The sequence below is a fragment of the Mirounga angustirostris genome, unplaced genomic scaffold (assembly GCF_029215605.1).
Source record: "Mirounga angustirostris isolate CCGP_5_RB_7025 unplaced genomic scaffold, mMirAng1.0.hap1 SCAF_9, whole genome shotgun sequence".
NCBI classification, from domain to species: Eukaryota; Metazoa; Chordata; class Mammalia; order Carnivora; family Phocidae; genus Mirounga; species Mirounga angustirostris.
In genome coordinates, this window is record NW_026991717.1 from 13525249 (window position 1) to 13547750 (window position 22502).

The window sequence follows — 22502 nt, forward strand, 5'->3', positions numbered from 1 at the left end:
TTTCCAAACATTTTTCTCTTTCAGATAAGATTTCATTTTTAAGATTTTATTTATTTATTTATTAGAGAAAGAGAATGGGGGAGGAGCAGAGGGAGAAGGACAAGAAGACTCCACACTGAGTGCTGAGCCTGACATTGGGCTCAGTCCCATGACCCTGAGATCATGACCTGAGCCAAAATCAAGAGTCAAATGCTTAACCAACTGAACCACCTAGGTGCCCCAGATAAGATTTCTTTTGATATATCTTTATGTTCACTGACTTTTTCCTCTTAATTCTGCTACTGAGCATATCTACTGAATTTTTTGAAAATTTTAGGTATCATATTTTTTTAGATGGGCACTTTTAACTTTTATTATTTTTTATATTTTCCTCATATTCACTAATTATCATTCATTATATTTGTTTATTTTCCTTTACTTCATTGAGCATATTTTAATAGGTGGTTTAAAGCTCTTGTCTTATAATTTCATCATATAATTCACCCTTCAACAATAGCCAAATTATGGAAGGAGTCCAAATGTCTATCGACTGATGAATGGATAAAGGCAATGTGTGTATGTATGTGTGTGTGTGTGTGTGTGTATTGGTATGTGTGTGTATATGTATATAATGGAATATTAGTCATCAAAAATGAAATCTTGACATTTGCAATGATGTGGATGGAGCTAGAGAGTATTATACTAAGTGAAATAAGTAAGTCAGAGAAAGACAAATACCATGTGATTTCGCTCATATGTGGAATTTAAGAAATAAAACAAATGAACATAGGGGAAAAAGAGGAAGACCATGAAACAAACTCTTAACTCTAGAGAACAAACTGTTGGTTACCAGAAGGGAGGTGGGCAGGGGGTGGGGGTGGGATGGGTTAAATAGGTGATGGGGATTAAGGAGGGCACTTCTTGTGATGAGAGCTGGGTGTTGTATAGAAGCTTGGATCACTAAATTGTATATCTGAAACTAATACTCTATGCTAACTAACTGGAATTTAAATAAAACTTGGAAGAAAAAAAAACATAATTCACCTTGAAGTTGGCATCTGTTGATTGCCTCTTCCTTGAAAATGAATTACATTTTCCAGACTCTTTGTATGTCCAGTGATTTTTAATCGTGTCTTAGATATTAGGAATGTTATTCAGTGGAGACCCTAGATTCTCCTACATTCATTCAAATAAGGTTGATTTTATTTTTTAAGAAGACATTTAATTTCATTAAACTCAAAGTGTAAGTTCTGCCACACCTCCTGTGGGTAGCAGCTCTGCTCCCAGTTAAGACTGCTTTGAGTCCGCCCCACATCTATGGCAGAGACTGCAACAGGGTTCACATACAGAATTTGGGGTTTTCCTTTGCTTGCTCTCTCCTTCCAGTGTACTTCTATACCATCTAGTGGCCCTGATTGTCCCCAGCTTCTTTGCCTGTTTTGTCCATTCAGAAAGATGGCAAATCATTCTTTTGAGTTTTAACCAACTGGTACTACCATTGTGACCACAGCTGCTCTTGAGGGAGAAATGCATAAACATTACAGTGACCCTATGCGGATCTGATTTCTTCTTTAAGCTTTGAACTCCCCTGCAAAGTTTAATAACCGTGGATCAGAATCTCAGGTCTATTTACCAACTCTCGGAGCCTATCAATTATCATTGGACTTTTTTTAAAACTTGTTTTCAGGGTATTAGTATTATTAATATTATTTTGCAAGAAGGTGTTTATTAGGAAATTAATTCTTCATTACAGAGGTAGGAATTATACATTGATTTAAAAAAAAATTTTTTTTTTTTTATGTAAGCTCCACAACCAGCATGGGGCTTGAACTCACAACTCTGAGATAAAGAGTCACATGCTCTACCCACTGAGCCAGCCAGGCGCCCCTTAAAAATATTTCTAAAGGCACTAGTGTCTCACTCTGAAAGTTATGAGTCCTTTAAATGGATATTTAAATGCTGCTCAATTTTTGTTATAAAACACTTTCTGGTATTACTTAACTGTGCTTGATAGAGGCAAATGTTATGGCAAAGGAGGTGTTTATCTAACACAACAGACTTCTAATATTAATTGATGTACAAATAATTCTGTTAAGGACATTTTATAAATAGCTTTATGATGAAGAAAATAAATTAAAAATATTCTATTTCCTAATTTTTCCCAATAGTTTCATATCAGCCTCTTTTCACTTGAAGTTATATTTAGCAATATAAAAAAAAATTTCACTTATCTGGTAGATAGACATTCAGGAATAGTAACCATTTAGAACACAGTCCTAAAAGAACTTTAAGAATGAGGAAAGACAAATAGGTAACAATTAGGAAAATATCTAGCTTTATCTAGTAGAGAAATGACTGTACTATTTTCTCTGCTTTTCTCTGTTCATATCAAAGCAAAACAAGACGTAAAAGTAAAAAACCTTTAAAAAGAAAAGTATAGGAAAATATAAATTATAAAACAGTAAATAAAGCTGATAAAGCATACCAGATTAATAGCCTGGAGGAAATCAACAACATAATAGCATGCATTGATTCAAAAAGCATTTTAAAAATTCTGTACTTATAAAAAAAAAGTGTAGAGATTTAGCACCAAGAGAACATGTAAGTAACACCTGGATAGGAAGGCAAAAAAAAAGCAATGTAATGATTTTCCACATCAGATCACCAGAAGGATAGATTTGAAATCTCCTACAGCTAATAAGAGGGGTCAGAAATAATGTAAACAACATATAAAAATCCATGCCCAGAAGTAACCAATTAAGTATATAAATTTAAAATGCCCTCATTCATAATAGTATCAAAACTCTTGTTACACAGAAAAATAAAAAAATGTAAAATCAGTATGATGAAAGTAATAAAATATTTTGAGATATAGAAAGGTCCTGAATATATGGAGAAATAAATAATCTTTATGATTTGGAAAGCCAATATCAAGATGTCAGCTCTCTCTAAATTGATACATACATTCAAGGCTATCCCAGTGAAAATTTCACCAAGAATTTTATGGAACATTACAAATTGTTTCTAAAATACATGCGGAAGGGTAAAGAGCAAAGAACTACCCAAGATAATTTTGAAGGTGAAATAATACAGACTTGCTCACTCAGAGGTCATCTGGTTATTAAACTAGAGTTAAAGATGTGGTCTTGGTAAAATAGAAATATGTATCTATGGACAGGATTAGAGTGCCCATAAACAACAAACACACCCCTGTGGGAATTTGGTATGTAGCAGAAGTGGTAATGGAAACAGTGAACAAAAACAGGGATTGGTACCACAATCTAGTTGCAAAAGTTGGGTTTCTATAGGGGAAAAGTTCAAATTGGATGCTTGTTACCAACTGTAAACAAAAGAACACCTGAGACAAAAAAATAAGGAACACACACATACAGTTATCTTTTGGGAGAAAACATGATGAAATAACTTTATCATCTCAGAGTAGAATGTGATTCCTTAAGTAGAACACTGAACATTAAGAGAACAAACTCTAAGGTTGAAGGTATGTTTGACTACATTAAAAAGTAAAACGACTGTTTCATCTTAAGTTTTCAATGATGAGAGTATAATGGATAAATTACTGAACATTCATTTGAATGCGGTACCATATGTCAGTTAAAATGAATATACTTCTTTAAAAAGATTTATTTATTTATTAGAGAGAGAGCATGAGTGGGGGAAGAGGGAGAGGGAGAAGCGGGCTCCCTGCTTAGCAGGGAGCCTAATGCGGGCCTTGATCCCAGGACCCCAGGATCATGATCTGAGCCGAAGGCAGATGCTTAACTGACTGAGCCACCCAGGTACCCCTAAAAATGAATATACTTGATTTATACCTACACCATCAACAGATCTATGGAATATATATTGAATAAAAAAATTTCAGAATTACGGGAACATTTTGATGCTGTTTATGTTGTTTCTAAAATAAATCTTAGATGTCCTCAGATGCAAGGATTCACGTCCATTTTCAGATATGGTGGCCTCTGGGAATGGGAGGAGTAGGTTGAGGGTAGTCGCTGAAAGGTTGACAGTGGGAACCAATTATCTGAAGTGTTTTATTTTTTAAAAAGACTAATACATAAATTGGAAAGAAAACTGACAACACATTGACAAGTCTTAATGCATGCAGGTGCATGGGCATTTGTTAAATTAGTCTATGTTTATTTTTTCCATTCTTGGAATATTTGGTAATATGACATGAAAATATTATCCTTAGTATAGAGAAAGAAAGAATGGAGTGTACCAAAATAGTAGTATCAATATAATCCTGATACCAGAACCTAAAAATAATATAAAAAGAAAACAATAGCACATGGGTATCTATGCAAAACGTCTTCAAGTGTTAGCAAATAAAATACAAAATACATTATAAGACCATTACAGCCCACTAAAGGGGACATTTCTTCCAGAAATACAAATTCACTTCAATATTAGGAAATTATAAATACAATATACCATGTTGAGGTTCTAAAATGAGAAGGAAAAAACCCTCCCTATTTCAGAGGATAGTGAAAGAACAATTGGTTAATCATTCACCCTTCTCCATTCTTGAGTTAAATAAATCCTAGGGCACCTGTGTGGCTCCGTCGTTAAGCATCTACCTTTGGCCCAGGTCATGATCCCAGGGTCCTGGGATCGAGACCCATGCCAGGCTCATTGCTCAGCGGGAAGCCTGCTTCTCCCTCTCCCACTCCCCCTACTTGTGTTCCCTCTCTCACTGTATCTCTCTCTGTCAAAATAAATAAATAAAATCTTAAAAAAAAAAAAAATCCTTGTTAAAACTGACGTAAGTGTTCTTATTTAAAAATATTTTTTTCAAATATTTTCATAAAGAGGATTCATAAATATTTTTAAAATATTAAGAATAATAAAATGAATGCTTGTATGTAAACTTTCTAGTTTTCTTAAAAAGGTTTATTTGCATATTCTTAATACAAAATGATTTATATAGCTCAAACTAAAAGTCAATGTCATGCTTAATTATAAAACAGTAGAAGCATTTTTGTAAAATTCAGGAGTTAGACAATATCCCTCTCAACGTTTTTATTTAAAATTGTTTAGTTAGTAGTAATGAAAGTAAGTATACATATTAGAAATTAAGTTATAGATACTAGACGAGAGGAAATAGGAGCAGTTCTTTATTTGTAGATTGTATGACTATATTCTTAGAAACCCCCCAAAAGTGAAATGAAAGGCTATATGAAGTCGTAAGAAAATTCAGTAAAGTTACAAATTAAAAAAATTAATACGTACAAATTATTAGATTTTATTTATCTGCTTGAAATATATAATGGGAGAAATGATTAAATTTAGCAAACAAAAAAAGCAGGAAATACATATATCTACAAAAGTAAAACTTTAGCATGGTATAAAATATTTTTAGTAATAAGTAAAACAATATTACTTTGAGAAAGGAAGATTCAGTATTTAAGGTGCAGTAAGTTGCCTCTTCTAAGTTGATGTAAACAAGTGACTTTTTCAAGCACTTAAAAGCACTAACAGCCAATAACCACAAATCATCTTTTTTTCATCCTCTGGACCTCCTGTGAATTGGAAAAGACAGTGAGGCTCAAGTTTTGAAATCATTTCCCCATGATTTCACTCTTGCCTCATGTTGTAATTATCATGGGTTGTTTTATTTGTCCCACTTATTCCTTGGAGGTAGGGCCATGTCTTATTTGCATTTATGTTTCCCATGACCATTGTCACATAGATACTTGGATTCAAACCCAAGCTCTTGCTTGTCCTTTTGTAGGACAGGGTCACAAATACAGAGGCTGACAGCACTTGGGCAGGTAAAGCAAATACCTCGTCTTATGTAGGCATTCCATCATTTCCTTGTGACCATCCAGCCTCAAAATTGGAAAATTTTAAGATTTTTAAGGAGACTTTGGCTATCTGAAGTTTTTATCTGAACTATTTGGATTTTTAAACATTGGCAGCCAATTTGAAAAGTAATCACTCTCTGCAGTTCCAGTAAACCTTACTATTGGCAAAATTTGGTCTGTGGCCTGACTCTGAGACCTTGGATTTTTTCCATACTACTTTCCTAAATTCTGGTAAGTCTCGGGGCAAAAAAATGAATACAGTTGATGGGGTAATGGGATTTTCAGGTATGAGGCTACTATATTGTCTATTTCAGAGTGTGACTGGTTTACTCATTTCTATATCTTCCTCATTCTACTGCCGATGCTAAAACTGTTAATCGTGTGTGTGTGTGTGTGTGTGTGTGTGTGTGTGTGTGTGTGAACCTGTAGGCAACTGTTCCTAAAAGCTGCTGTAGAGTGTCCTAGATTTAATTTCCTTAAGTCAATACGAAGGATTTTAAGATTACTCCCATACTGATTTTTCAAGCAACTATTTTGTCTTGTCTTCCACTCAGGTATTTTTAGTCACTGTCTGGAATTTTGAACTGTACATGATCCCCCTGGCATTGTTGCTACTCTTCATCTACAATTTCATCACACCCACAAAAGGGAAGGTTGGCAGCATCCAGGACAGCCAGGTGAGCTAAGATTCCAGTAATTGTGACATTTGACCAGAGGAAAAAAATGTGTTAACAACAACCAACCACCACCAAATCATGACCCAAGTCCACTTTGTTTGAGACTTGAGGAGAGCAACATTGCACATACATTTATGTGATAGTGGGGATCTTTTATTGGGTTATAACCCAGAGTCATCCTTCTATGTTATGTTCCTGAGCCTTGGCCTACATTCTTAGCATGAGGAGAGCCCTCTGGTGCTTGGTCATCTTTATCATGGTGGCAGCATATTTCGGTGCCCATCTGGTTATCTGTAAGGTTCCTATGAATAACATTCTCAACCACTGAAAAAAGCCTTTGGCCTCTCCTTGAGCTCCTTCAGGGCATGGAAAGCATCTGGGAGGCTGCCTTAGGCCTCTCGACCCAGACATCCTGTGCAGTGTTCACTTCTCGCCTAAAGCCTTCAGAGGCTTGCCAACTCCTAGAGAAATCAGAGAGTGGGCGGGCATAGACAGCTCAATTTTTGGGTGCCCAAGTCCTGAAAATCTCAAGCTTCCCATGGTCTTGAAGGAAGCAAAAGCAAGACATCCCCTAGCATCTACTTATCATACTTACTGTCTGACTCAGCTTCTCCTGTTCCACTTATCCCAGCTCAGAGAATCTTTTCCTGGTCTGGGTGCACAAGAACTTGTATTTGTAGACTTGCTTTATGGTATTATCTTGGACCTCCAGATTCAAGAAACAAATTTTTAGAACAAAAATCTAAGATTCTGAGACTTGATATTAGAGGACCTTCACATTGGGTTTCTCAAGACTCAAAAGCTAATAACGATCTTCACCCATTTTTCCATACAATGCTATTATTTTTTTAAAAAAATCTCTGAAATAATGGACATTAAAGGGATGTTCTGGTATCATTTCGGGGTAGAAGGGAAGTAGAGAAAATGAGTCTTTGGCAGGGAGTAAAAACCTCAAGCAAATTCAAAATTTTATTCTGTTTGATATTTGATTCTTTAATGCAGTAGGCATGGACATATATCAATAATGAGGGACCTAACAATGCTAGAACCAACAAATAAATAGCTTTAAAGTACAGGATTGTTTAAGGACTAAGTTACGCACAGATATGGATGAGGGAAATTTTCACAGAGAAACATCTTTAGTAAAAAATGCTGTCAACTCACATTTTTACAATTTTCAATCAGATTTTAGTTTTCCAGCTATATACATGGTGTGTGTGCATTTGTAGGCAGGTATATATACATGTATATATGGGTACATAAGAATACTTAATAGCATGGAGGACATTAGGAGAAGGAAGGGTAAAATGAAGGGGGGGAATCGGAGGGAGAGATGAACCATGAGAAACTGAGAAACAAACTGAGGGTTCTAGAGGGGAGGGGAATGGGGGAATGGGTTAGCCCGGTGATGGGTGTTAAGGAGGGCACGAATTGCATGGAGCACTGGGTGTTATATGAAAACAACGAATCGTGGATCACTGCATCAGAAACTAATGATGATTGCATGGTGACTAACATAACATAATTAAAAAAAAATAAAAATAAAAAGAATACTTAAGTGAATGTGCTTATAAATGTGTGTATAAAATATTTTTAATTTATAGAACACTTTCAAATTCATTACCTATTTTAATCTTGATAACACAACCATGAAGGAGGCAAGAATTACCACTTCTATTTTATGCTTGAGGAAAGTAAAGCCCAGAGTGGCAAGGTGATTTGCCCAAGGTCACACAGCAAGATGTGCTTGACCAGTGTCCCAAGCTGAAGACTTTGTCCCAAGCTGGGCTTCTAACTCCTAATTACAATGTTCTTCCTCCCATAAGGTGTTTTTATTACGTGTTTTTACCCATTTGCCTTCATATGTGCTGCGAACGGTGAATAGGTGAGTTCTGCAGCATCCGTGGAACGTCCCACACAGTACTAGCTGCAGCTCATGGGAATTCTGGGAGGTAATGGAGTACCGGTCTTGGAGAAATGCTTGGTAACTGCTCAGTGGTTTTATGGAGTATAGCAGGGTACTCTCTGGATACTTCAGAGTTACTCTTGCTTTAAGAACATGATATTGACAATTCTGTTTACTACTGGAAAGATGGCATCTAAACAGCATGCCTGACCTTGCAAGGTGGTTGAGCAGAGAGGTAAGCATTCAGGCTGTAAACAGACTCTGGTTTTCTAATATTCAGCATTCTGTCTGAGCTACGGACCACCCGCCCTGGACTGTGTTGGCTTTTAACTATTGCAGTGATACAATTAAAAGTTAACCTGGTAAAAAGTCACGATTTCTAAACCAATCTGAATAAGCCTATTCACAGCACCTGGTGGTGCTTTGGCCCCCAAACTAAAGCCAGGTGCCTGTTAGTGGCTATCAGAACCTGAGTTGGCTTCTCTCACCTGCCCCCAACCCCCTCCCCGAATCCCAAGGAAAACAATTATAATGTACTGAAACCTGTAACTTATTCTTGAGATTGATTATATTCAGACTAATGCATTTCCTACTGTCTAATGCTTCAGTAATGGCCCCAAAGGAAAAGAGCAGTCATTATAACAATGAGCCTAGCACAAACCGAGGATGGTGTTCTTAGCCTTAACATAGCAGTTGGCTCATTTGTCAGAATAAGAACAAACTGTTTACAGAAAGTAACCTGGCAATGCATTTTTAAAGCTGGATGCCTTCAAAGGGCACTCGCCGAATAGCTTTATTTATAGTGAAGTTTTATGTAGATTATGCATATATTTCTTATAGTCTTGCCACAGTGTCCCTGAACTTTAAAAGCATTATTTTTTAAGAAGTTATAATGTATTTAAAAACCACTAGTGCGTCAATTATGTAGAAAAAACATAAAAAGTGTATATGGGTTTAATTTGCATTTAGTAATTTCAGGGGATGGTATATTAACCAACTGTGGTTTTTCCTTTCAGGAGAGCACAGACTTAGAGGAAGAGGAGGATGAAGATGACAAGGTGAGTGTGCTCAGGGAAGCTCATGAAAGGGGGTGTTAATATTGTGAGCAGATAGCGCTTTTCTGGTTGAGTCAAACCGTTTTTGTTTGGTTTTGTTTTGTTTTTAGTACTATGGAGTGTCCGGCATAGTAATGTTTGTGTAATTTATAAAGGATATCACTTTTTAAAGCTCTTATTCAGTGAGGATAAAAGGGGGTAAAATATAAGGAATTACTGTAATATTATAAAAAGCGTACCTAGAGGAGGCTTGTCATTTTATGTGAGGGAAGATCGCAAGAGCCTGCCCCTTGGTGTATAAAAGGTAGATAAAAGGTAGTCTAGGAAGTCAAAAGTAAATCAAGTAAAATTGCTGTTCCTTTGCGCTCTGTGGGGTGGTCACCCACTTCAGAGCCTGTCAGTTTCCCAGCTGTTGCTGGCAATGTTTTCAGCTATATGTCTGTGTACATCTGTCCTTTTTCTTCTCCTGGGAGAATCTCTCAAATCTGCTGCTTTTGTTGTCATTACACTTTCAGACAAACCTTCTGGAATAAAATGAAAAAAAAAAAAAAAATGGAAATGCCAAATGAGATGCTACCAGCTTAATGGACTTCCAGCCTCCTAGAACCTGTGGGTGTATGGGGTTTGTGCTGGTTGTGTCTAGGAGGCTTGCAGGAGGGGAAACAGGCGAAAGGGGGGATCTTAAGAGTTAAGTATCCAATATAAAATGCCCATAAAATAGCAACATATTAAAAAAAAAATCCTGGCTCCATGACACACACAGCCCTAAAATTAATTGAGTGAGCCAGATGGTTTTGCCCATTTGAAGCAAATTGGGTGCATTACAAAGTGAATCTTATTTGTTGTGCTAAAATGATCATTAATAGCAAAATAATAAGATAAAGCATAATATTTTTTTTAAAAAATGGTATTGACTCTTTCCAGAATAAGGTCACACAGATGCAGCTTCCTTCTTGATGAATCGATGTGTGTTGCTTCTGAGTAATGTAACTCCTTGAGTAGGAAAAATAGTCATAGCCAAGCTAACCTGCATGATGATGGGATGTTTTACCAAAAGAAGCACAAGTATTGATGAAGTTACTTTAAACTTTTACCGGGCAAAATGCTAAATTTTATGTACCAAGGCTTGGAAGTGAGGAAGATTTTCTTCTGTTTGGCTATGTCTGTTAAAATGAGCCCTCCGTAGAAGAGGGCGTCATCTGCCCTTTAGAGATCATTATGACCGTGTGTCTTTGGCCCATCTGATAAAGGAGAGCATCCAACAAGAAGGAAATGAATGAAAAGGTGGTGTGACCTGGCAAACAAGAAATTTGGGCCATGGAGTCTAGACCAGTGATTGTCACAAGCCAGCCTTCTACTGAGGTGCCTCAAGGGTTGTCTGGGGGCCTGGGGGTCTGGAAGTAGAGCCAGTTGGGCTTCAAGCCTTCCTGGGCAAGGATGACTGAGTTGGAGCCGTAACATCTACATGGAAGAGCTTTGGAGCTCTTGTGTTTATCCAAGGACTGCCCTCCCCATGGCAGGTATGCCAAACCTGCTACACACAGAGCATGGGCATCGGGATGTTCCTCATTACCCTCAGGGCAATTCCATTCTTGAGATACTTCGATTGTAGTATTTTCATAGGGCCTTTAACAGCCACAGCATGGCCATGTTTGTTTGCTTCCTCAATTTTACAGGTCTATGAAATCATCCAGAGAAATAAATCTAAAATGAAATGTTGACTTCTATTTATACCTCTTTCTGCTTAATGCAACCCTTCTACTGTTAGGGAGACTGGTGAACTTTGTAGTCCTTATTCATATGTTTTCAATCTCACATCTCTGAGAGATTTTGTAAAGTATAGAGGGATTTTCAACTTTAAGACCTCTGGAGCCCACATCATCCCAATATATATTACAGTCCATCATTTCTTCTCCACATAGAGCAGACTCCACGACTGAGACGTGCTCGTCATAGACCTGCACACACAGCCACTGGGCCACCGCCCTCCATCTTGTGATATACCGAAGGGCTTACCCACAGAACCCTCCTGGCTTCTGGTGCATGTTAGACATGACAGACCATGCCTCTGGGAACTGTAACACACCCAGTGAGCGATGGGCTGTTTACAAATTATAAACACACAGCCGTTTCCTTCCAAACCAGAAGAAGAGAGGAAACTCCTTTCTATCCAAACTATCCATCTTGAAAGTGACATTCCTTAATTGCCAGCACCCCTTCCCACCAAATACCATCACAGGCAACTGTGGAAGTTGAAAGCACATGAGGGGCCCCCCTGGCACAGCTTCCTTGGGAGATAGACGCATTCTGTATATTCTGCAAATCTCTGATGCACAGACCTGGACGTGGTCTGGGGTCTGTCATACTTTTATTATCTGGAAGGGGGATTGTTGTAAAATGATATCACTGTAGCCTCTTGCTCGTTTTCATTGTCAGAAGTCCATGGTGGTGACCGGTATGAGAAGCCAAATTAGATTGCACAGTTGTGTGCCTGTGTGTGTGTGTGTGTGTGTGTCTGGACTTTCAGTTATAACATAGAACCTTCAGGTAACTACTTTTTTGGCTTTTAGGAAACTAACTGTACAAACTAAACTTTGAAGAGAGGAAATCTTTCTTTCTTATTCCTGATGGCCCATGCAAGAAATTGCTTGTTACAAGTGTAGTTTTCTGGGGACCCCTGAACAAACAGATAATGGCTAAGTTCAGCCAACAGCAATCAGATGACATTTCCTATTTGTATTAGATTCCAAATGTGGAATTCTTCTATGTGGACCTTATTTGTACGGATGGATTACAATGAAAATTGCATTAATTTTCTGCACAGTAAAGGTCAGTAATTGAAGCATGAACCAAGAAACTATTGTGTAAAGTGCTGTATCCCATACTTAGGAAAGGTCACGCAAAGCAATAATAATCTTGTTTTCATTGCGGAAGGTATAAATACTTGCATTAGAGTTTCTTTCTTTTTCCAGCCCGACAAATGCTTACATAGAATATTTTAGCATTTACTATTAACATCAGCAAGAAGAAATCATAAGGGCATGTAATAAAAAAAAATCCTGTCTTGCTATATCATAAGGAAATTGCACTATAATGCCTGCATTGTGAGTTGGTGTGTCTTTAACTTGGCTGTCAGAAATAGGACTTGAATGATCTGTTCTAGGATGATCAATGAGTGCACAATAGTCTTAGGGTGTTTAGGGGGGAAAAATTGCCCTTCTGTGTCAATTGTGGGCGAGAAAACAGATATGGATGTTTTTCTTAAGAAAATAAACATCTAATACATTTTTGTGGATCAGTTGTGGAACATTTTACAACAAAAGGATACAAATGAATATTGTATCTCCATGCTGTCTTCACAAATCAGGATATCATCATTAAAATTTAAGTACATTTTAAACCATCAATTTCAGTGTTTAACATGGTTTCCGTTCTCCAGACTGGTTAGTCCACTCATCCCAAGCAGAACCTTCTTAGGGAGAGAAGCACGTGGCCTATTATCTAGAAGGAGTTCTTGCTGTAATATAACCTCCATCATCCTTTGGATGAGTGGGCTAGGCCCATGATGCCTCATTCCCTGTGTTTTCTTATTCCAGAGAGAGACGATGATCTATGTCCCAACCAGGGGAGACCATCATCCTTGGAGAAAGTTTCTTCTTACAATCTCAGTGTGAGAGTAGTTTTGCTTATGATTCCTTTGTGCCTTCTTAACAATGTCCCAAACACAGCAAATTCGTTTCATTAGTGATTTTTTAACCTATTGACAGAGCAGTGGTACTTTAAAATGATAAAATGTGCTATTTTCAAGAAAATACAAAGACAATATGTTTGGAAGGTTAGCAATAGTTGAATACACACACACACTTTCAGGGCATATGCAATCTGTATATAGGGCATATTGTAGAGGATGTATTTAAGGAAAACTTTCAGGGGGGTGCCTGGGTGGCTCAGTGGTTAAGCATCTACCTTTGGCTCAGGTCATGATCTCAGGGTCCTGGGATCGAGTCTCGTGTTGGGCTCCCTCCTGGCAGGCTATCTCTCTCTCTTTCTCTCAAATAAATACATAAAGTCTTAAAAAAAAAAAAAAAAAGAAAGAATAACTTTCAGGGAAATAAAGTAAATGGTTGCTCTGATTTAACTCCTTTTAATTTGATTTAATGTGATTTTTTAGTGATGAAGTTTTAATTGCTACCATTTCTACCAAACGGTAGTCTTACTTTCAAGAATTTAATATTAAAATGGATTCCAGCCAATTCTTAATTATCAGTTTATGCATGTTTTGAATGGGAAGGGATTGGCTTCCCTCTTTACTGCAGTCTTTTCTCTGACACATTGACTTGCTCTGACTTTTCTTTTAAAACTCAAGCCCCCATTCTTAAAAAATGTGTTGGCTTCATTACCTTTTGAAATCATCCAGAAATGTTACTAATCTGACCTTTTGGACCATTTTTCATCCTGCTAGTTTCAGGCTCAATAATATTCCTAGTACTTGTGTATTTTCTTTGTGATTTCTATTGTAAGGGTTATACTTGGTGTGTTATTCCCAAATGTTGTGAAATATGATATACCAGAGTATAAATCAGATGGATTATCTATCCTTCTATTAGTTTATGTGCACTGTCTAACAGAATGCAGTCAGAGGCTCTGGTTTTATAGACTGTACTGTGTCTAGATGTTTAATTTCTCATTGCCTAAAATGTTTACATCATGCTAATATAGAATACATTGGGCATTGTATCTCCATTATCCACAAGTCATTGTTTTTCCGAGGATAGTAGCTGTTCTCTTGTCTTTCTTAATGGAACCCTCCTCTGTTCCCTGGTGGTTTGCCCTAAATCCTGATTATCCAGTGAGTTTACAAGGTAATTGATAGGTGAAGACCCCTCTCTTTTCCTCAAGGGAAAAGTAATAATTTAAAGTAAGTAATAAAGGACACAAAAGTAATAATATAAAACATTATTTTGAATATTAGTTAAGTAATTATATTTATAAAAATGTTAATATTAGTAGAGGGTTTATAATTTGCGTACTGTTTTTATGTAGTTTAGCCCATCCAGTACTCAAAATAAACCATTAAATTTGATGTTATTTCCCCCCATCTACAAATTAAGAGAAATTAACTAGTTAGGTTAGTAGCAAAACTCAAATCCAGTTCTTCTGACCTAAATCAGATCTATTTTGGACCATGCCACACTGTCATGAAGGAAACATGTCATTAATTTATCCGTTCATTTTTCTGCATTATTATATATTTATGGAGTGTTTTCTCCCTCTCTGAGCCTCTATAGGTACAAAGATTATAACTATAAACATGGTCCTCTAAATAATTGGAGTATAGAGTAGTTCCTACTTCCGTTAAAGTTTGTACACTAGGTTGGGCAGTGAAGAGGAAGTGTGTGTGTGTGAATCAGGAACACTGAAGGAGGTGATGTTGGAGCTGAGTCTTAGGGTAGTAAGAATCACTTGTTGCACTGCTCGATCACATTAATGTTCAATCTTCCGCCCTTCTCACTCCCCTACCTCAAAGAAAACTAAAGGACACACACAGTAAAGTCAGCAATTGCAGCTCATTGTGTGTCTACCTATAGTAGTTACAGAGAACTATCTCCAGTACTTGCAGAAAACCACTAGCCCTCCCTGTTTGCCTTGGGGGCTGGGGGGGCATCATGCATCTGTCAGTTGGCTCAGAAACCAATCTTCCTGAGGTCTAAATGCCAAATAATTATCATAGACTGTTTCCAGTTTTTCATTTGTGTTTTATCAATATCTTCCTCTTGATGTTGTTCATTCTTTTACATTTTTCAGCCCTTCCCTGTAATACCAGATGAGATTCTTGTTGCAAGCCAAGAAAACGGGTTGGTAAATACCAGTGTGGAAGCGCTCTCTGAAATGAACAGAGCAGTTTAAAAACCACTTAGAAATGATATTGATTTAAAATCCGGTCTGTTTTATATTCATTTCCCTAAGCAAAAGTATACTTGAGAAAGAAGTGCTCTCCTGAAAAACTACAGAATTTTCCCCCCATTGAAAGCGCATACGCCATGGAGTTGACTGTGTGTGTGTCGGGGCGGGGGGAGATGTGCTCATGTGTGCATGCGCCATGGAGTTGAGTGAGTGAGTGTGTGTGTGTGTGTGGGTGTGGTGTGTGTGTGTGGGTGTGGTGTGCCTGCGCATGCGTATGTGAAAGTGCATGCACACACGCGCACATTCCCCCAACTCTCATGGGAAGAAGTTGCCAGTGCAGAAAGCCAAGCTTCCCAAGGAATAGCTTTTTATCTCATCTATCAGAAATATTGCTTCTTATTTGTTACGACAGATACTGAGATTTCGGGGTTTTTTTGGTGGTGGTTGTGTGTTTTCCATGCTAAATCCCGCTCAATCTATTTCTGGCATTTATAATTCTTCAAATTTTCTGGCATTTATAATTCTTCAATTCTTCCAAGTTTTCATAGGCTTTTAATATTCCGTAGGATAAAACAGACCAAACATACTCCCGTTGAAAGTCCAAGTTATATTTTTGTGCCTTTGCTCTAGAGGGCTGGAATTATTGGAAAGATCTTGAGACAGAATTTTGCATTGATCCCTTTTGGGAATGCTCCCCATCCTGTGACAAATACTACTCCATTTTTAAACATGTCGAAAGGATTTTTTCTGACATGGTCCATTTTCAGGGCCGTCTCCCCGGTTTTGCTTAGGTAATTAATTGAGGAATGAGGATTTTTTTTCCTAAATCAGAACATGTGGGAAATATTTAAAGTAACATACTGATTATATAATTAATTCTGAGTTGTAAATTCATTTTGATGGTGTGAATTCTCTCCCAGAGGCTCCCAGCTGGTTTATTACACCTACAGTGCTGTAGTCATTGGAGCTGTGGGGGTGGCAACAAGGCCTGAAGAAGGATGAATTTGCCTCCTGCTTCATTTTTGGTTTTATTTATAAAGCAAGCACATGATTTGTTCTCAATTCGGCTGCTTTACAAACTTAGCCAAAAGACTCAGGTTTATTTTTCTCATATTTTATAAACAAATGGACAATGAAGAAAGTGATGATCTTACATATATTTGTGTGTCTGTGTAGAATAATATACATTTTTAGGTTATAGAGATGGAGCTTGTCATCATTTTTCTTACAGTGAGGACCAGTCTTTCTTTATGGTATATCAGAAAACAAAGGAACCTTATGAAATTGTAATTCTGTATCTGAAAAGTTCCATGCTCTCATTTCTTCCATTATATTGTGATGCAAGCTTTATCACGAAGTAGACCCTAAATCACGTGAATTGACTTCCACCTTACTGGTTTTTCAAGTTTGTAGTAAGAAGTAAAATCCATTCTTTCTCAAATGTAGGGCTCTGAGAGTGCGGTGCGTGGTTGGTCACAATTTTTTTGTGCATTTGTTTAATCACACCAGTGGCCACCACTCTTCCACTCTTTTTATTACACATTTCCCTCTATAAATCAGAAGCCTCCTATGTTAAGGAAACACACAAGCACATGTGATAACAGTTCTGTCTTTCTGAATGGATCTCTGTTACTCTTCCCAGGCAATTTGGTGGCAGCCGCAGATGTAGTGTTGTGTTTGCTAAACTGTTATCACCACATTCCGTGGTTCAATCTGAGACGTGTAAATAAAGCCAGCATGATGCAGATAAAACTGCCAGATGATCTTTCCGTACGACGCAGGGCAACATGAGTAGACTTGTCTTGGAAGATCATTGCTTTTGAAACTTAAATTAACCCCAGTATTCTTTCAACTAGATCGAAGGTTATTCATTCTTTTATCTCTTTGCATTCTCAAAAGGAAGGGACGTATGTTTATGAAGTGTCTGGAGTGTACCAAGTGCTTTACATATCTTATGATATGAATGATATTTAATTCTTCAAACACTTGGGAAATGATTAGGCCCTCTCTTTTCCCAGATAGCAAAATAGGGATTCAGAATGGGTAAGGAATTTGCCGTGATCACAAAAACTGATAGATGAAAAGACAGAGTTGAACCCAGTTCCTTCTGACCCCTAGCGTGTTATTTACAAAATGTGTAGGCCTGGGTAGAGTTGGTAAGTCTCATGGTTGGTTGGTTGGTTTATTTTTGTTAACTTTTCACCTCTTGGTGCAAGCAATCCCTGGTTACCCCAGCTCTTAAATATAAGAATGGAAAGTAATGTTTCTGAAATATTTTCAAAAGGCATCATTTAACATACATTCTCATGAGTATTGGGCAAAATAATGCTGGAATGAAAGAGTAGGTGGCAATATGTAACTGATTGAGGAATCTCAAAATTATATATTTGATGGTACAGAAAGAGACAGAACAGAAACCCATAGACATCAAAGAAGCAAATGCCAAAAAGAACAAGTGTGAGCTGAATACCTACCTTGTGAAATGTCCACTAGACAGTTAAGGGTTTGTTTGTTTTTTTTAAAGATTTATTTATTATTTATTGGAGAGCGAGCGAGAGAGAAACAGCATGAGAGAGGAGAGGGTCAGAGGGAGAAGCAGGCTCCCCGCCGAGCAGGGAGCCCGATGCGGGACTCAATCCCAGGACCCCGGGATCATGACCTGAGCCGAAGGCAGTCGCTTAACCAACTGAGCCACCCAGGCGCCCAAGGGTTTTTTTTTTTAAGGGGCTTCTTGTAATGGAGGTACACTTGCTCTGGAGTTCTGGACTGGAATCCTATGCCACATGTCCCTATTTGCACAGAAAATTTCCATTTGCTGTCTCCCCCCCCATTTTGTTTAAATACTAAGTATTGTATTTAATATTTCCGTTCAAATAACACTGGGATAAATTGCTTCGGCTTGTCGTTTGTGCATTCTGCTTCTGCTGTGGTTTTTCCTAGTAGCCCTGGGGTTGCATGTGCAGTGACCAGAGATCTCACACACACCCGGTTAAATCCAACCAGGGATAACAAGCAGGGATAACCCACCTATTTTCCTGACCCTTTTCAGGGGCTAAGCCACTAAAACCTAGCTTTAAAGGAAAGCTTTTGGATGGTCACTGATAAAACAAAGTGCTTTCAGATGAGTTCACCCCTTCTTGTCTCAAGTGGTGGTGGAGAAGCCTCTGATGCTCCCCAGTCCCCCCAGTCAGTCACGTGGCATACCAGCCTGTTGAGGCATGGCTATTGCCAAATTTATACGATGAATAAAGCCTCCAAACTGCCAATTCTAGTGGGGTTAGTGGGAAAGATGAAAAATGATAGGGTGAGTGTATGTTAAGTATATGCAGAATTTAAACAGTCCTGTGGATAAAAGAATAAAAAGTAGTCTCAACACTTTATGTTTTGTTTCACTCATTCCAATGAGTAAATAAATCTGCACTTTTTTTTTACTGTTTGATAAAGCTTTTTCAGTGAGTAAATAGTCAAGTCAGACTTCATGTTTAAGAAATAATCAAGTAATGATATTCTGTTTGTCAAGATAATTACTGATGAGCTAACTGATAGATGTGTGTTTACATTTCTTGTCTGTCCCCTGGGGCCATGGTCATATCATCTGTACATGTAAACTTAAGTTACAAATCTGCTAAAGAGCCTTCAACAGCTAGTAGTTACATTAAGAAGACCATTTCTGGAAACATGCTTTTATTTATGAAGCCAAAAAGTTGTGTTTACATATCTCTCTGTGGAGTATGACTTTTCTTTTAGATCAAATGACTATTCTACATTTATCTGATTTTTCCATTCCAAGGTTTCATTGTACATGTATGAAAAATGGCAAGGTAGCTGTTAATGTGTTGACTCCAATAGAACTAATGTCTGAAAAATCTTGGGCAGAGTCAAACCGATTGAAACAGAATATCAAATAAGTTAATTCTAAAATTATTTTGATTTTTTTCAACCAATATATGGAACCAAAATAAAGCTTTTGCTAGTTTTACAAATGATAAAATCTCTGACATCAGGAATGCCAACATAAATTTAGCTGAAACATTTAGCATTGGGGATTATTTAATTTTGTAGGGATAGTATAAATGCAAACTTTGATGGAGGACAGCATCATGGCTAATAAGATATTCTTACAAAATGAAGGCATTTATGAGGCAGAAATGTACTTGGGATTGGCCACAGTGCCCTGATTATTCATGATTGTGTACAGACAAATGATAATGCTCCATTGATGGAATTAGAAGCTGTCGTGTCCACACATAATTATAAATATTTTATATATACAGTGTTGGTTAGAAACAACAAAGTTTTTTGTGACAAAGATATTTCAAATATAAAAATACACTTCAGTGTGGCAATGTGTACTCTGTTTTTTTGCTGCTGGTCATCAATTTGATTTTAGGAATGTTTGAACCTTTGAAGAGCTCTTAGTCAACTTAAACATTTTCCAGAGCTATTGAACTCTTGTGAAAAAAGAAATCTCTTTTTGTTGCCTTTGGGTCATAATCAGTTGGAAATTTTTATTCAAAATCTTCGATGACTGAAATGCTAAGTAATTTCATCTTTGAAAGCTTTTAAAAGGTGAGTGCAAGTGAATTTTGAAAGAACTGGAAAAAGACACTGATTTTTTTTTTTTTTTACAAAAACAAGGAACATTCAGCACAAAGTAAACTATGAGATCAAATGTTGTGCATGGTTCAATATTTAATTCTGAAGTTACCCTTTGGGATACCTCAATTTGTGGAAAAAAATCTTTTGATTTTTAATAGAGTAAATATCTATTTGACCCAAGAATGGAAGGAAATTGAGAAGCCATTTATTTGGCAGCATAGATTTTGTGAAACATTCAAAGGAATTACGGATACAACTTACTTGAAGTTTTGTCTTGAAAAAATGTTGACAGAGAAAATTCATATGCAGATACAAAAAGGCAGTGCCTTTGAAAATATTTCGGTTAAAATATATATGGATCTCAACATTTAAAAATTAAAATTGATAATGATTTTCTCCATATAACACATTTTTTGGTGTGAGATTTCAAGGTACCTCAGTGCCTGTAGAGAGAGTATTTTCATAATTAAAATTATGATCCACAGAGTCAATTAAAGGTGTCAATTTAATGACTATTAAGTGCAGCTCTGAAGATGATTGAGGACAATTTTCTGAAATATATAAAAAGATGGTATTAAAAAGTACATTCTTTTGAAAAATACCCTGACCTGGGATTATAAACATCTATAACTAGGAAACCAGTTAAATATGTGAATCTGTAGCACAAACAATCATTCTTTATGTATCATTTAAAAATGTCCAGATAACATAAATAAGTTTCATTTTAATATACGTAAAATATGTTTTTAAAAAATTTTTTAAGTAATGTATTTATAAAAATAAAATGAAATAATCATGTGGATTCACTGATATGATAAAATCAAGTTGATAGTTGATAAATATTTTAAAAATTATGGAGTTCTGATTACTTTTACTCTTCAAAATGTAAAGATTTGGTTGATAAATTACTATCCTGCTAGCTTAGATATGGTGGGACTCTTAGCCTTGTCTTTGAATATTAAATATGCAAACAAAAACATCAAATTCATTAAAAAGGAAAAGGACATTGAGACAATCATTTATTATTTTGGTATACTAACTTACATTTCCTTCACAACCAGAACCTTGGCATTTGGGTGTTTCATTGGGGGGGGGGGGGGAGGGAAACACACACACAGACACACACACACAGAGTCAATGGAACTAGGACTTTTTATGAATTTGAGCCACATGGAAATTTGAGTCATTTTCCAAGAAATTGTTTTGACCTAAAATCTATGCTGCTGAAAAGAGGAAGCTCCTTTTGCCCTTTGGGTCAAATTCCCTGGTGCTTTCAAATCCTCCTTTATAAACATGAATACTTATGTAGCAGACAGAGATGGGTTTTCACCATTGTGCCCATTAATAGATGTTGCCGAGCATGAATTAGGTTGCTCTGGCAGCATATCTAATTTTTAATGCAAGCTGCTGAAAGAATTAGAGGGTAAGGGAAATAAGGAATTTTAAATTGGAGTGAAAAACTACAAATGTTTTGCTAGTTTGATGTAGCAAGAGGACACAATGAGCCTGCCTTCTCCTTCTATACAGACTGCTTGGATTAAGGAGTTCAACCCAGATGGTAAGAGGTTCTTCAAACCATCCCAGCACCCTTTACTAAAGAGGGGCTGACAGTGGTGCATTCTAACCTCTGCCCTCTCCGTGGTCTGCTTCTGCCAAGTAGCTTCATGATCAAGGACAGGTGGGAGAAGGGACATAACTTGAAGTACATAATTCGTGCTTTTGTGACATTTCTGCCATCCTGGTGCTTTTACCCACAATTGCCGGGTGGTAGATTCCCCTTCCCACCCAACTTGTGTCCAGTTTGATGGAACAGAGAATGCAAGAGGAGAGTGAAATATTTTCTTTTGCTGCACAGAAGGTTATTCTTAAAATACTCTCATAAATTTAGTACAATTCTAACTCAAGTAAAATTCTAGATAAAGAAAAATTTGAGGTTTTTGATTTGGTTTTTGGTTAGATGTAGTGTCTACAATGACCCAGATAGGCAAGAGCTGAGAGGATACTAGCTAAATCCCAGTTCCAGTAGAGTTCCCAGGGAGCTAGATTATGGTATCAGAACATAAGAAATTGTGTAAAAATACCACTCTTTAGGGAATCCTCTTTTTCCAACATTTGAGTGATTTCTAAATTCTTTTTAGAAGCATTAGCTGCCTAACATGGTAAAACACACTTGAGATTTTCTATAAGCAAAGTAAGGACAGTGTTCTTAGGAGGCTGAATTCTGTTTCACGTGAAGAATTGGAGACTGAGGAAGATGAACTTGTATTTGCTTCTACTTCTATGAAGAAAAAGCCAGTCAATCACTGAGCATCCGCCAAGGGAGTAACCTGTGTAGGATGCAATCTCCAGCAGTGACTTTGTAGTCTGCCTCCAGGTGCCTACTCTGTTTCTGAGGTGGTTGCCAAAGAATAACTGAAATGTTTGTCAGACTTGCAGTGGGTTTAAAACATGACTAAAAACACAGCAGAGTTTGACAAAGAAGCCACAGTACTAGGAAACCTATCATCTGGATTTCACATGCTGGAAACATACCTGAAGGACTGTGAGGGGATAGGGG

General features: G+C 37.1%; 1 protein-coding gene across 1 annotated transcript in view; it reads left to right on the forward strand.

Annotated features, from left to right (window-relative positions):
- The window catches only part of MCTP2 (multiple C2 and transmembrane domain containing 2), a 183632-nt gene that overhangs the window by 139199 nt on the left and 21931 nt on the right, over positions 1-22502 (forward strand). The window contains exons 17-18 of the mRNA XM_045899479.2: positions 6359-6481; positions 9404-9445. Of these exons, the coding sequence (XP_045755435.1) occupies positions 6359-6481; positions 9404-9445 (165 nt within the window). The remainder of the gene's footprint in view (positions 1-6358; positions 6482-9403; positions 9446-22502) is intronic.